Source organism: Anabrus simplex, chromosome 1 (genome assembly GCF_040414725.1).
Source record: "Anabrus simplex isolate iqAnaSimp1 chromosome 1, ASM4041472v1, whole genome shotgun sequence".
NCBI classification, from domain to species: Eukaryota; Metazoa; Arthropoda; class Insecta; order Orthoptera; family Tettigoniidae; genus Anabrus; species Anabrus simplex.
The window spans coordinates 409,158,921-409,175,578 of record NC_090265.1 but is presented as its reverse complement, the minus strand read 5'-3'; the positions used below and the strand labels follow the sequence as shown (position 1 = coordinate 409,175,578).

General features: G+C 40.4%; 1 protein-coding gene across 1 annotated transcript; it reads right to left on the bottom strand.

The window, feature by feature from the left end:
- Positions 1-4,126: 4,126 nt before the first annotated feature.
- Positions 4,127-4,822, bottom strand: LOC136871248 (ras-related protein Ral-a-like). Its single transcript, XM_068227136.1, has one exon. The coding sequence runs from the start codon at positions 4,820-4,822 to the stop codon at positions 4,127-4,129; it is 696 nt and encodes a 231-aa protein (XP_068083237.1).
- Positions 4,823-16,658: the final 11,836 nt, after the last annotated feature.

Genomic DNA, 16,658 nt, shown 5'->3' with positions numbered 1-16,658 from the left:
GCATTTTTACGCACTCCTACAATATAATGGTCATTTTCCCTTACCCGTAAGCATAGGAAAATAAATACAACGAAAATTGTTCTGATGGACTGCACATCCGTATGTGGCTGGGAGACGTGACCATTCATAAGAAAAATAATGGATAGGAAGAGCATTGTCAGGAACGCGGTATTATTTCCGCAGTGATGATATGCAGGACACCCAGCTACTCAGCAGTCGTCTTGGCAAGACAATACCCGTAATGGGCTATTGCGCCACGGGTAATAATCGTCGTCTCTTATCGCGCGTTGATGTCCTATTCTCTACGTCCGTCTACGTCTCGCTATTACCATCCATCCGTCTGCAACACGAATTATATTTTCTTAAATGAGAAAAAATGACTTTCCCCTCTATTACATGATATTCACGTAGCATTCATGTAGAAGTTACAGTTACGACGTCATTTCATGGTCACAAAACTCTTCAGGTCGCCTTCAGAATTAATTTGTTGGAAAGCGACATAGTAAACATACAGGCAATTTTCCCTTGAAATATGGTAAATTCCTAGTAATATCAGATGAAAAGATGCGGCCAGAATTGAAGGCCAAACGTGTTCTAAATCGCAACGTCTCCCACCTCCGGTTTTTAACCTAGACTTACTCTTTCGAAGAAAATCTCTCTGCAAATCTCCGTCCAGTATGATTGCAGATCAGAAGAGGCTAGAAAATATCATATAACTTGTGTAAGTGATCACCCTGCATTCTACTTGAAAGCAAGGTGGACTACCACAACGTAATCCTGCACACTTCATACTGGAAATACGTTTGAAAATGAGGCATCTCTATGCTTTCAAGTTTTCATGGCGTCGCTGCAAAAGAATTGTCAGTATATCTAATGTCTGTCCATTTGTTCCATCGAAATGCTATGGAAAACTGCGAAAAACGAGCTTATATTGAGCAAAGAAATCTCGTTCACGTAATTCATATAATTCGCGTGGCCTGTTACTTGAGTAAAGTATATCGATATAAACTTGCGTTTATATAAGGATTGCCCAAATGAAACTGAGACTTTAGTACGTGCGTTGTTATTCGAAGAAGGAGAACATTGCACCTGCCTCGGTGGATGACTATGTGTGCCAGGAAGAAATCTGGTTTGGTCGGAAAGTGTTTGTGTGCTGTTTGTGCATAAGGAAGCAGAGTGACTAGGAACGGTTTTGCCATGAATTCGTCAAGACGGTCTTAGCGGAGCCGATATTTATGGAGAATGTGCACGGGAGTTAGCGTGTATCACGCTGTACAGTTTTCAGATCGTGGACGAGTAAGGGCGTGCCAAAAGCGTGAGAAAATAAAAATGCAATCAAGGGGTGCCAGTTCGCAAGCCGTAGAAGAACTGTTCCGTCACCCGTCACGGCCGTGGGTCGCTCGAGGCATCCGTCATCAAGTGAACCGCTGGGAAACTTGCTTGAACCAACTAACGGTAGGCGACTGTATTTAGCCAGATATATCATACATACACATCTGTGGTCTGTAACATTCTCTCGTACTCGTATTAAGATGCTGAATGCAAAGTAATATTTATCGTTTCTTTTACGCTTTCAAACTCTTTTTTTTTCTGTGTTGACTTGGAACATATTTTCAGTCTTGAATATGTTTAATGAATAAGAGAAAAATAGAAAATATTTATCGTAGGGCAAGTTATAGTGCATAGTGTTTGTGCCAGCCTCGTAAGCCTTAGTTAGGCATACTCTTTTATTAATAATCATATTACTACGAATATTTTTTTCTTAAAATAATTTTAACATTTTTCTTCTTCATCGTACAAGACAAGACGGATGTAGATATCCCACGGCTAGCATTCCACTATCCGTGGGCTATCACGTCTTGGCAGGCTATGGCGCTTAGTGGGTTGTAGTTGACACGGCATATTTTTTAAAATCCTTCAAAAGATGAAGTTAGCGTCATTGTGACCGGCTAAAGCTTAATTTAAGATGTTAAGGCAGGAAAAATAATGCATGGCTGTTAAGGAGATCAGAGTAGATTCTTCTTCACTGTGTTCTTCTTCATTGCTTGCCATTTAGCCTTTTTGTTCAAATGTCTGACACGCATGAAAGTCCTTGTCCTTACATATAAGGCAATTATTTTCCTATCGATTTCAGGATATTTCGAATGTATAGTTGATGTTAATGTTTCCATTACTTTGTAGCACTTCCGTGGAAGGAAGCAAAAATAAAACTCCATTATCGGAGACAACCACTCAGGGAAAGGAGAAATAATAGTGATCCAGTCTTGTTCAAAGGATAGTTTCGGATCAAGATGACATATATCCGTTTGTATTCCTAACGAACTGTTAATGCTTTTACACTTGTAGGCGACGTAAGCTGCCAAGTATTTTAAAGCATCGTCTGTTACATCTTCATTGGGAACCGTTAAATTGCTTAGGTCTGAATCAAGTAGCAAGTTTTATTCACTTCCATCAAAACTTAAACCATTAGACGGGTTGCCAGTCACTTTGATGCAAAACGTTCGCTGGAAGGAAATTCTGGAATTCTTCTCCAGTTTCTTCGTCAGGTCTCAGGGGGTCAGAGAATGAAGAAGGTTGACTTTTGTTCTCAGCAGCAGGGGTTCCATGAGAATGACGTATGTCGTTCGCATTCGCAGTTAAAATTAAAAGGCGCACCTCGAAAGGACTGGGATTGTTATAAAACATACCGAGACCTCGAAGTCTAGAAAAATAATTTTCCAGACAGTCTTAATTCAGTCTGGAAGTCAAAATATACTTTGCCCCAATGCTTTTCACATCTCCAAAAAGTCCAACAAGCGAGTTTACGGATATTAAAAACCCTTTCTGGAATGGAAGGTGACTGCTCCTTTTCCCAGCCGCATACTCTAGAAAATGTAAACAAATATCTTCTTAAAGTGTTTGAGGTTGAGGCCACAACCACTTCAAAGGGGAGCTTTTTCGTCGTTTGGAACCCTTCAGTTCAAAACATCAGATCCATCATTTATTAGTTCAATAACATTCCCCTCATTATATTTGAGTACACTATATTTAATTGCTTGGACAGTGCGACGTGAAAACAGCTGTGCAGCCATTCTGACATTTTGACAAGAACGCCCAGCACCGTTCAGGTGCACCTCTGATATATGGTGTACTATTGAGAGGTCACTTTCTTTTTGAAGCCTTAGGAGATGTTCTATTAGAGTCTTTTCCACAGTAGTCCCAGCCGGCAAACCAATAGGATTACACAGAGCAACGGCACAGTTAGTTCTATATTTACTAATTTCACTTAATAAATACTTAAAACTCTGAAGAAACCAATCGCTTGTTAAATGAGGAACGAAGTGTTTACACCAGTAAAATAGACTTTAGAACACAGGCGTCACTATTTATCACCCATAGTCAACACAACCAAGACTTTTTAATATTTAACATTTATTTTGGAATTTATTAATTGGGAGAACCTTTCCAAGCACGTCGGCCTGATGTGTTGTCTTTTCTACGTAGTTAGCTTTTTTTTACACATCGTATCATATATTGACATCTTATTAGGAAATAAACCCGCTGTCCATTCGATCACCTGCACGCCCACAGGTATCATGCATGCCCACTATCGATGAGTTGCAGCCGAGGCAAATGAAGAAGGAAGAGACGGGTATAGTATATTCATTATACTAGTGTTAAATCAATTTTGGATTAAGGAGTTTAACGTTTTTATTTTTAAAATAACGTAAAAGTCAATTGATCACAATAAGAAGTACAGATCTCCCACAGAGAGTTACATAATTCCGAACTTCAAATATCAGTATAAGCATTGCAACTATCCAAGCTTTTGCTACGTTCCGTATTGCAACATAAACATATTTCATGACAAACTAATAGAATAAAACATAAACACCAATCTTCCTTCACACAAATAAATATTATTATTCATACAAATCTCTAATACACAAAAATATTGCACAAATAAAGGCAAAACTTTCCCTTGATGTAGTATTCGATCAGAAAAAGTTAGTTAAAGAAGTGATATTTTACTAGTATAAAAAAATAGACAAGGAAATCAGTGTCAAACAAAGAACAATTTCCAAGAGAAACTTTTCGTAGCTCCAGTCTCACTTACCTTATCTCTAATACACAACGAACTCTCATCTCATGATATTTCACAGCAGGGGCACTGACATAATGGTTTGTTCTCAGGTTTTTCATCTTTCTTTGGTTTATCAGGTAATTTACGAACTGTTTTAAGAGCTTCAATTTTCCTTGCTAGATCAAAAAATACTTTCTCAACATTGTGACAAGTCTTGGCTGATGTTTCCACATATGGAACATCCCACTGTATTGCCTTCTTGGTCACGGCTTCCGATGACACTGCTGGCTTTCCTTTCAGATCGCACTTGTTACCTACCAAGATAAAAGGAATGTTGACACTTCGAAGGCGGAGAATCTTTTCCCTGAAGTCCTGAGTAGCTTTAAAGCTGTCTTCATCTACTAAAGAGAACACACACAAGAATCCCTCACCTCTCCGAATGGAGGCATTCAATGAATCAGGGTTCTCCTGTCGACCAGCCGTATCGGTAACATCAATATCTACTTCTCTTCCATCCAATAATACAGTTTTCCTATATTCGCCAGACTTCGTTGGTTCATACTCATCCTGAAACTCGTTGTACATGAACTGTAATGCTAGTGCAGTTTTACCCACACCAGCACTGCCTACTAGAACAATTTTATAAAGTGGTAATGGAGTAGGTGGTTTTTTAGGAATTGGTATTTCAGGAAGTGGTACTTCAGGAAGTGGTTTTTCAGGAAGTGGTATTTGAGGCTCTTGACCTGATTCCTTGAGCATCTTGATACTGTAATTTTATTGGACGGTCAACACGGCAAACGCTGTTCCTCGATCCGGTTCTCTCTAATGTAAAAAGAGCACGACAACTCATTAGATAACAGATGATACATACTGCACGATGAAAAGAAAATCACAACACGATCAGAATATTACAGTGAATTATGCTCTGTACAAGTACCCAGAAAAGGACAACTTCGACAGTAGAATTAATACAACTGTGTCTTTAATATTCTGAACAAATATTTAGTGATCTCGATTCATTATGTGATAATGAGATGTTGGTTTTCATATAAGGTGTATGAAGCACATAAATATCATGATAAAGAGGACCACGATAATACAAATGAAGTTTGGAATCAACCTTCTAATTCACAATCTGCATGCACAGTTAGCTGAGACTAGTAACGTAACGTCAGTTAAGACGAGGTCTGAGGCCAGAATATCCTTTGAAATGCCTCAAAAATGATTTCCCATGACGTCATAAATCACTGTTGTATTTGAAACACACTTCTTTGGCATCTAGGGATTATGAAACGTCAATATCCGATGAACACCGCAGGTGGAATTTTGACAGAAAAATAAAATAGAACTGAGAGCAATCACAACGGCAACAGACTATAACATCTGATAAATTATGGTTCCAAAATTACACGATGTTTCTTTCTTCGAGTTGATTCTGAATAAATGTCATGAGTGAGAGGGTTGATCCTTATCCTCATTTTAATTATCCTGATTGAGGTCATCTATGATAGTTAATGGTGAAGCTGAACATACATACATACATACATACATACATACATACATACATACATACATACATACATACATACATACATACATACATACATACATACATACAAACCCTTTACCACGATCTGTCATTGATGAATGGCATTTTTGAACGTCTGGCACCTTTCCCCTCCGATGCAAATTGTCGAATGTTTAGGTGATAGGTACAAATTTCGTTTATAATTGAATTTATCTCTCTATGCATATTATAAAATGAAAGCCCCTGATATGTGTCTGTATATGTCCGGCTCCATGGCTAAAGGGTTAGCGTGCTGCCTTTGGTCACAGGGGTCCCGGGTTCGATTCCCGGTGGGGTAGGGAATTTAAACCATAATTGGTTAATTTACCTGACACGGAGGCTGGGTATATGTGTCGTCTTGATCATCGTTTCATCTTCATCAAGACGTGTAGGTCGCATACGGGTGTCAAATCAAATGACCTGCGTCTGGTGAACCGACCTTGTCCTCGGACACTCCTGGCACTAAAAGTCATACGCCATTTCATTTTTTATTTGTGTAGAAATATCTCGAGCAACACCGAATTCATTTTTATTTAGTTTCTACCGTTGTATAGAGCATTATTCGAGGAACATTTAGCTGTATGAAACATTAATCTAAGACAAAGGGGAACCGAATGAAGGTGATTTTAGGGAAATGAATAAAAGAGGAAAAGGGCATCCAGTGCTTTCTTGGCTTACACTACGTAATAATACGAAGAAGAATTATTGTATAGCCTAAGCTAGCACGTGGACGCAGTTTGATATGACGCCATCTAGATTGCCTGTCTGTCAACTTCGACGCTCCGTTTTACTCTACGAGTTTGTAGAGAGAAGGATCTCTGCTGGGTGACCTATGCCTCACTTTTAAATTTTTTGCCGGCTAAACACGAAATCTCTCACCAGAGATATTTCACATACCGACCTTTTACAAGATAGATTGCCGAACAGGCTTTTTGCCATCTTCAAATTTCCACTACGTCTGCCGGGTTTAAACCCGGCATCTTGGGATCTGGAGATCGGCACTCTACAACGGATCCAGAGAAACTGTATTTTGACATTAATCACATAGACCTTAACAAAATAAATTATTTGTTCACCTCAGTAATCTTGAGGTTATTTAGAAGTTTAGGAGTTAACGTCGGTATAGTGCAAGCGCAGTTATGGTTTAAATAGCCCATGGGGAAAAAGCGATCAAACAGGAAGGCAGCCGGAAAAACGCCGCACTGAGCTACGTACAGTGCATATATGAGGAGAAAACATTACACATGTCGTCCTAAAGCAAATCCTATCACCATGAATTGAAAACTGCTCCTGTATGAAGCTGGGATTGAGAGTTAGAACTAATACAGAGAGCAACATTCCCTCCGTTACACGCGCCGCGGAGTGAGAGTCCGCACTTTACTATCTTTTGGTATCGCAGGCCAAAAAATCAAGGCGGAACGGGCTGCCTTCTTGTAGCTTCTTTCTGCAACAATACAAAGGCCGTGACGTTGTGAGAACGTCTCAATAATCGCCGAGCTGTTGATTAGAGAAGTTTATACTGTCAACTGCAGACTTGCGGAGTCTCAGTCCGTATTGGTGACTTGTTAATCTTACTAACTCTTTTAGTAAGTCATCCATTCTTTCGTATCCCACACGAATTTGCAAGATCTCTGGCAAAGTGATGGTACAGAAATCGAGTATTTCAGGCTTACAATGGGCATACATCATTTCCGTTTCTTGCTGAAATGTTTGAAATTTGACGACATCAACTCCCGAAACCAGCGTGAACTGACGGACAAACTTGCTGCGGTGCGATACTTAGCAGAAAGGTTCGTTGATAACTGTAGGAAACACTACTGTTTGTCGGAACTTGTGACCATTGATAAAATGTTAGATGCATTTAGAGGTAGATGCGGCTTTCGTCAATACATTCCGTCCAAGCCGGCTAAGTACGAGATAAATATTTTTGCACCTGCCGATGCCAAGATATATTATACAAGTAATATGGAGATATATTGTGAAATACAGCCTTAAGGCCCGTACCAGTGTGAAAACACGTCTCATCAAATTGTAAAAAGATTGGTTAAACACATATCAAAATCTGGTGGAAACGTTACTTGTGACAACTGGTTTGTGTCTGTTCCTCTTGCTCAAGATCTGCTTGAAAATGATAAACTGACGCTTGTTGGAACGATTCGAAAAAATAAGCGTGAAATTCCCCCTTTCATGACAACTGCTAGCAACCGGCCAGTGGAATCGATCATATCTGCTTTCAAGAAGAACCTAATCCTTGTGTCACATAAGTCAGGAAGAGTCAAAGTTGTATTGGTTCTATCTACTTTCCATGAAGACGATTCTATTGATGACGATTCAGATGGATCAAAACCCTAAATGATTAGCTTCTATAATGACACGAATTCGGGCGTTGATAAAGTGAATGAAATGAAATGCACTTACTTCGTGGCAAGAACATCACGACGTTGGACTTTGTTTGTGTTCTTCTCTTTCCGAAATCTTGCTGGTATAAATGCCTATATAATTTTCAAAGATTATACCAACAGCACAATTGCAAAGAAAGACTTTTTGAAGATCTTAGCCAAGCAGCTCCTCACCGACAACTTGAAATCGAAGGTTCAACTTGAGCATATCCCAACTACAATCAAGCTTCGTCTTCAGGAAATCTTGGGACTTTCTCATGTAAAACCTCCAACGAGGCCTGGTGTAGAATCGACCCGAGGGCGGTCAAATTTCGGCGATCGAAGGAAAAATAGACCAACAAGGTTCCAGTGCAAAGGTTGTGAAAAGTACATCTGCCTAGAACATGCTCCCGCACACTTATACAGTGACTGCTGCAACAGAGCACACATTATAATCAACATGGAGTCAGACAGTGACGAAAAAAGTCCGAGTGGTACAATCTACGGTCGTGGAATCCGTCAGAAGATGGGGTTCATTTTTCTGTTCATGATGTGCAAGACTGAAATGTATACAAAAGTATTTGAAATTGTCTGTGTAAATATCCTTGCATTTTCTACTGTGTAAGTGTTATGTATTTTGTATGTAGTGTTTACGGTCAAAATAAGACGGTCGATAGTTGACGAGATTGAGTTGATATTTCCCTGTTTACTCTTCTTCACATTCCGTTAGATCATGTTCGCGTCAAGTGTTTCTCACAATAAATTTTGTTTACTATTATCACTGTTAAGGCTTATTAGACTTGGTACCTTAATGGAGAAATGACTTGTTTATAGTTTAGATTAATTATTGTCAATTTACGATTGGTTTTGCTAAGTCCTGTGATTTTCAGTTGAAAACGTTTAGAATTTATCCTAAAGGATTGAAATGTTCTTGTAAATGTAGATTATGTATAAATATATTAATATAAATAAAATCAAAATAAAGTAATTGCGATGTAAGATAGATTGACAAAAGATAGAAATAAGAAATTCTTAGAAAAAGAATTGAAATTAAAGGAATGGAAGCTTGCAAACAATTGAGGACTGTCAGTCCGCGCGCATGCAGTGGTGTTACAGCCGAGCGCGCGTTTGACGGAGGGTTAAATATGTTATTTATAAACTATACAATCCTTCGTCACTGGAGATTTAATTTATTTCCCTTAAATATAGGCTTTGTGTTATTACAGAAAGATAAAACGAACTTCTATCGGAAACAGGAATTAAAGAACGTTCATCCAAGACTTAAATCGTGACAGCTTTAGCTGCCATCTTCGTGAAGTAGTCCGTGGAATGTCGGACAGAGCAATCTTATTTGTAGCACGGTTAGAATTCCTATGAGTGGTAGTTAAAAAGTCCTTTCCTGCTGTAATTTTCGGATAAATTAATTAAAATGGAAAATTATATAATGGACAAATGGAGCTCTTTCTGCAGAGGAACTCTCTCAGACCTTAAAAATGGAGCTAACTAAACAGTTTTGTTCCAAAACTGTTATTTCATAATTCGAAGGTTAAAAAAAATCAACCCATCTCTGTATATACAGACGAATAGTGAAAACACTGACAGAGAATAGCAATTTCATACTTCTGCAGAAAGGATCCAAGTGACGGACATTTTATCGATACTGAATCAGCACTAAATCGTCAGAATTGGTTGTATTTCCCTGAGATTACATGTCAATCAATCAATCAATCAATCAATCAATCAATCAATCAATCAATCAATCAATCAATCAATCAATCAATCAATCAATCAATCAATCAATCAATCAATCAATCAATCAATCAATCAATCAATCAATCAATCAATCAATCAATCAATCAATCAATCAATCAATCAATCAATCAATCAATCAATCTCCACTGACCTGCGTTTAGAGCAGTCCCCCAGGTGGCAGATTCCCTATCAGTTGTTTGCCTAGTCTTTTCTTAAGTAATTTCAAAGAATTTGGAAATTTATCGAATATATCCCTTAATAAATTATTCTAATCCCTAACACCTCTTCCTATAAACGAATAACGAATATTTACCTCAGTCTGTCCTCTTGAAATCCAACTACATATTCATATTGTGATCTTTCCCACTTTTCAAACCACAACTCAAAATTACTCGTCTGCAAATGTCAGTCCACACCATCTCTCCACTGACAGCCCGGAACATACTGCTTAGTTGAGCAGCTCGTCTCCTTACTTCCAAATATTCCCATCTCAAAGTTTTTAACGATTTGGTAGCGCTACTCCCTTGTCGAAAGCCATCCAGAACAAAACGTGTTGCTTTCCTTTCTTCGTTTCCAATGCACGTATCAAGTAATCCTGGTGTGAAACCATACTCTACTTGTGGTCTTATGAGAGACTTACAATCCCCTTTGCTTTAAAACCTTGCTACAACCCCTAAATATAGTCATAAGCAGATGAAGAGATCTGTAACCTTCATTTACAATCCCGTTGATGCGATTATCCCAATGAAAACCTTTCCTTATATTAACACCTAGATACTTACAATTATCCCCATGGGGAGCGTTAATCCCCTTCAAAGCAGCAATTAAAACAACCTATCACTTCATCCCACTTATCATCATACCAATGCCTGCTGTCCATCTCACAATATTGTTGAGGACTTTTTGTGGTGTGGTTATTTTATTACATAGTATTGCCTACTCTATTCGTGTGTTATCCTTGTGTAATCCTTTCAATATTTCAACACTTAACGGCAATTTTAATTTCTGTTTGCGCGTAATAATAATAATAATAATAATAATAATAATAATAATAATAATAATAATAATAATAATAATAATAATCTCTGTATTTAGTGCAACTACATTTCTTTAGTTTCAGTTGCACTGTTGTTTCTATTATTTTAAAATTAGAACACGCTTAAATAGAATGTAGCTGTAATAGCTGAAATAATCTGTCCAAGTAATTAGTTTTAGTTTTAACCATATTTCTATTGAAATTAAGAACTTCCAAAGTGCACTTTAGAATTCTAGTGTAGTTATATTATTAGATATGGTAGTATCTTGCTTGTATTTTTTACTATTGTGTAATTCTTCTGTATCCCTTTCGATATGCAGTTAATTTAACGGTGTGTGGCCTCCGGAGAGGCCTGGTACAGGTCTTTTTTAATCACCTTCAGTGCTGCCAAATCTTCCAAGCTGAAGCTGCCACTGGTATTCGGGTCAGGGTTTAATCCACCCCACCCCACCCCCCCTTCCTATCCATGACCAGAAGCACAGTTAACACTGCTGCTACCAGAACCGCCTCACCCATCTTTACGATCTCTTCTTCTTTTACCAAACCATTCTTAGACTTTTCCTCTGCTTCCACTGCCACCTCCCAATCGCGGCCCGGTACTGTTCCACTCTCACCATATTTCTCCGCACGCACTACACCACGCGTCCGCACTCACCGATTGCTCAAGCCAGACTGTGGTTATCTATCAGGAAAATGTGGTTTTTAACTTTGTCGTAAACAACTAGTATAAATCCAGAGCATACTGCTCAACAAAACTCCATCTCCATGTTCCAGTTTTTCAACTTTCCTGTTTCTCCAGTTTCGAAGGCAATCTCTCTCTCTTAGTCCAACCCTTCGTAAGGGTGTAGTGGCATTACGCGACAATCCTTTTGGTGATCTTCCTCCAGGAGTCTCTGCTTTGGGCATGGTGACTTGCTTGCTGTAAGCTCATCCTGGTTAAGTTCTTGATCTGGTCCATCCATCGTAACGGCACACGTCCTCTAGGTCTTCGGCCTTCGACTTTTCCCTCTATGATAAGTATTTCTATTGCCTCCTGTCTTCTGGCAATATGACCAAAATATCCGAGTTGTTTTTGGTTGATAAGGGTCGACAGTCTTGTTCTGATGCCGAGCTGTTGCAGGATCGATTCATTAGTACGGTGTGCTGTCCATGGTATTCGCAGTAATCTCCTATAGCACCACATTTCTAGAGCATCAAACCTGCGGCGATCCGCCGTCTTCATTGTCCAAGTTTCTGCTGCATAGGTCGCGATAGGAAAGATCAGAGTTCGCATGAGGGTGAGCTTTGTCTTGGAAGTGATGGAGGTGTTCTTCCAGATGCGAGTAAGTTTTGCTGTTGAATTTCTCGCAATTGCAATGCGCTTGCGGATCTCAGGTTCACAGTCTCCAGTATTTGTGACAATAGATCCTAGATACTCGAAGCGACTGACAACCTCATAATCCGCAATTCTTGTTATGGCAGATCTGTTGTTATTAAAACGGTCTACAATCATCACTTTGGTCTTTTTATTGTTGATTTCAAGACCATATTCTCTGCTTCGCTCGTCTAGCCTCCGCATGATGGTTTCTAATTCATGATCATCTGTTGCAATAATCACGGTGTCATCTGCGTATCTGAGGTTGTTAATTTTCCTGCCACCAACTGTGATGCCGTCATTCCAGTCCTCGAGAATCTCCCTCCTAATATACTCACTGTATACATTAAATAAGAGGCGGGAAAGAATGCAACCTTGCCGCACACCAGCACAAGTAGAAAAGACGTCTGAGAAGTCGCCATTAACTCTTACTGTCGCAGTGTTCGAAGAGTACAGTTGTTGGATCAGGTACACTAAATGTCTTGGCGTCCCCATCTCAGTGAGTATAGCCCAGAGCTTTGACCATTTTACCTTGTCGAAGGCTTTCTTGTAGTCCACGAAGCAGAGGAACATCTTGATATTATATTCCCTTGTCTTCTCTATGAGCTGCCGGATGTTTAGGATCTGCTCACGAGTTCCTTTGCCTGGAACAAACCCAGTTTGTTCCTCTGAGATTTGTGGAAGTAAGACGGTCTTCAGCCTTTCGTTCAGCACCGTGAGCATGATTTTACTTGCATGGGAGATGAGGGCTATCGTTCGATAATTTGCACAGTCAAGTGGAGAACGTTTCTTGAACAGTGGTACGAAGACGGAGTGGCACCACTGGTCCGGCCAATTTTCAGATGTCCATATCTTCTGACATAACTTGTGCAGGATGTCGACACCTAGGTCACCCATGTTCTTTAGGATTTCAGCATTGATTCCATCTTGGCCTGGTGCTTTCCGGTTCCGGAGCTTTTTTATTGCATGTTCCACTTCTTCTCTAAGGATCATTGGTTCAAAGTCTGTTGGGTTCTGGTGACCTGACATTGGTTGTGGGTCATCAGTGAACAGCTTGATGCAGTATTCTCTCCATACTTTGGCGATGCCCGCTGCATTTGTGATGATATTCCCGTGATCATCTTTAATAATCTGAGTCTTAGGCATAAACTCTCGTGCTAACTATTTTACCTTGTCGTACAGTTCTGTGCTGTGATTTTTGGTCGCATGCGCCTCTAGTTCTGCACACAGTTTCTTAATGTGTTCATTCTTGTCTCTTCTACAAGCATGTTTGATATCACTGTTCAATTTTTTCATTAGTCGTCCTTGTTGTTCTCGATCTGTAACTGTGAGCCGGATGTTAAGTTTCATTTCAACTAGTGCCAAAGTTTCGTCAGTCATCCAGTGTTGTCGCTTCACTATAGTGTTCATCTTTGGGACCTTGCTCGCTGCGTCAGTGATCCATTCTTCAATTCTCTTCCAAGCCAAGTCACACTTTCCCTCTAGGTCAGGTGGCCCAGTGCTTCGTAGTGTTTCTTGGAAAGCAACTGGCTCAGGGGCCGCTAACTTTATTTTGACTACTGGTTTGCTCAGTTTGATTCTAAGGTAGGCCCAGAGTAAACGATGATCCGATCCGCATTCGGCACTAGGTTTTGTTTTCACATTACGGAAGGAGGTTCTCCATCTTTTATCGATAAGGATGTAATCAATTTGGTTCTTAACATGCCCATTCGGAGAGGTCCACGTAAAGAGATGGCGTTTGTGGTGTTTAAACATGGTATTCATAATGGAAAGATTGTTTTCGCTTGCAAACTGTATCAACCGGTGGCCTCGCTCATTACGTGCACCCAGGCCATACTGTCCTATAGTTTCTCGCAAGTGGTTGTCCATCGAGGTGATTCCTACTTTTGCATTGAAGTCTCCCAATATGATGGTAATACCTTTTGGTTTAAGTGATGCTATTGTATTTTCCATGTCTGCATAGAAGTCTTCGATTTCTTGGTCGTTTGCAGCGGTGGTGGGTAGATATACCTGGATCAGGTGTAGTTTATATGGTTGTGTTGAGAGTGAGGGTCAGTATTCTTTCATTGATAGGTCTGTATTCCTCAACATATTGGGATATCCGCTTATCAACAAGAAACGCGACGCCATTCTGACCTGTATCATTTGCCCCGGCGATGTATATTACATGGTCATCTGTTTCAAAATGCCCACATCCTTTCCAGTGAGTTTCTGACAGTCCACAAATGTCTATTTGGTGTTTCTTTAGTTCTCTTTCTACAATGCGAAGTTTTCCCGTCTGAAGTAACCCTCTCACATTCCATGTAGCTATTGCTTTACCTTTGCGAAGTTGGTCTGCATTTGGTCGATCAGTAGCAGATTTGCCGTGCGAGGCCTGATCGTTCACCTCTGCACGTCCGGTCGCACATTTCACATCGTTCGGCCCGGACCCAAACTGACGCCGATCGCTACTCGGGTCGCGCAGCATACCAATATTCATTTCTTGACTCTGCATGATGCGCTCATGGGATGATAATCAGGTGGTTTCCCCTTGCCTTCCTGATCCTATGCCGTTGGCCATCCAGTGGCTCTTCCGCCTTTAGGGGCAGTTTCCCACCCCAAGGACAAGAGGGTGCCCTGGACCTCTACCTGCTCGTCCGCCCTCCGGGGAGGCCGTTGGCACTTGGTAGAGGGGGACCACTTATACCGGTGGTCACTCAGTAGACGCAGTTTAATGTCATACCTTCTGATTAATTGACACGTTGAATAGTTCACGTGACGAGGTACTAATTATGGCATACACAAATGCACGAAGATTCTGAAAAAAATACTTGTTGAATTATATAAGAAAGTTGACAGGTACGAAATTCATCTCATAACGAACGAATCCGTCATAAATATTTACAATGGATATCGTATTAAATAGCTTCAGTACCCAGTCTCCTCAGCCCAAAATTTGCAAAATTTTCGTAATACTACTCCTCTGTCGGAAATAACCCACAACGAATCGTACTGCTTTCATTTAGATCTTGCCCAGTTCTCGTATCAAGCAGTCCTGGTGTGGGTCCCATACACTGGAACCATGCCCTAATTGGGGTCTTACCAGAGACTTACACTCCCTCTCTTTTACATCTTTACTACAACCTCTAAATATTCTCACAACCACGTGCAGATATTTGTAATCTTTGTAACCTTTCATTACAACGTTGGTTACCCCAATGACAGCTGCCTCTGTGGATCCGTGGTAGAGTGTCGGCCTCCGGATCCAAAGATAGCGGGTTCAAACCCGGCAGAGGTAGTCGGATTTTTGAAGGGCGGAAAAAAGTCCATTCGGCACTCCATGTCGTACGATGTCGGCATGTAAAAGATCTCTGGTGATACATTTGGTATTTACCCGACAAAATTAATTAAATCTCAGCCATAGACGCCCAAGAGAAATCCGGTTTACTCTGTCTGCCATCTAGCGGACCTAGAGTAAAACGGAACGTCGAAATTGACGAGCAGACAGCCAGATGGCGTCAAATCGAAATGTCTGCACACGGTAGCTGAGGCCATACGATTATTATTATTATTATTATTATTATTATTATTATTATTATTATTATTATTATTATTATTATTATTATTATTATTATTATTATTACCCCAATGATCATTCCTTATATTTACCTTTAGGTAGTCACTGTGATCCCCATGACGTACTATCACCCAAACAACACAGTAATTAAAAATGCCGAGCTCGATAGCTGCAGTCGCTTAAGTGCGACCCGTATACAGTATTCGGGACATAGTGGGTTCGAACCTCACTTTCGGCAGTCCTGAAGATAGTTTTCTGTGATTTCCCATTTTCCCACCAGGCAAATGCTGTGACTGTACCTTAATTAAGGCCACGTCCAATTCCTTCCCACTCCTAGCCCCTTCCTGTCTCATCGTCACCATAAGACCTATCTGTGTCGGTGCGACGCAAAGCAACTTGTAAAAAAAATTAATTAGCATTTCCCCTTGGTAAAACTGACAACCTGACTTTTTATCCCTTTCACCATCATACCACTGTCCGATGTCCATCTCACAACATTGTGTAAGTCTTTTCTGTAGTCGCTCACAATCTTGTAACTTATTTACTGCTCTATCCAGTATAACATCATCCGTAAACAGCATTATGTGCGCTTTTAGGTCTTTACTCCTATCATTTATATATATAAACCAAACCAAACCAAACCAAACCAAACCCCATGGCACTACAGCCCTTGAAGGGCCTTAGCCTACCAAGCGACCGCTGCTCAGCCCGAAGGCCTGCAGATTACGAGGGGTGGTATGGTCAGCACGACGGATCCTCTCGGCCGTTATTCTTGGCTTTCTAGACCGGGGCCGCTATCTCACCGTCAGATAGCTCCTCAATTCTAATCACGTAGGCTGAGTGGACCTCGAAACAGCCCTCAGATGCAGGTAAAAATCGAATCGAACCTGGGGCCTCCGGGTAAGAGGCAGGCACGCTACCCCTACACCACGGGGCCGGCATCATTTATATA

Excerpts from the sequence above, each read along its gene's own strand:
- LOC136871248 (XM_068227136.1), bottom strand. The coding sequence starts at position 4,822 with ATGCTCAAGGAATCAGGTCAAGAGCCTCAAATACCACTTCCTGAAAAA.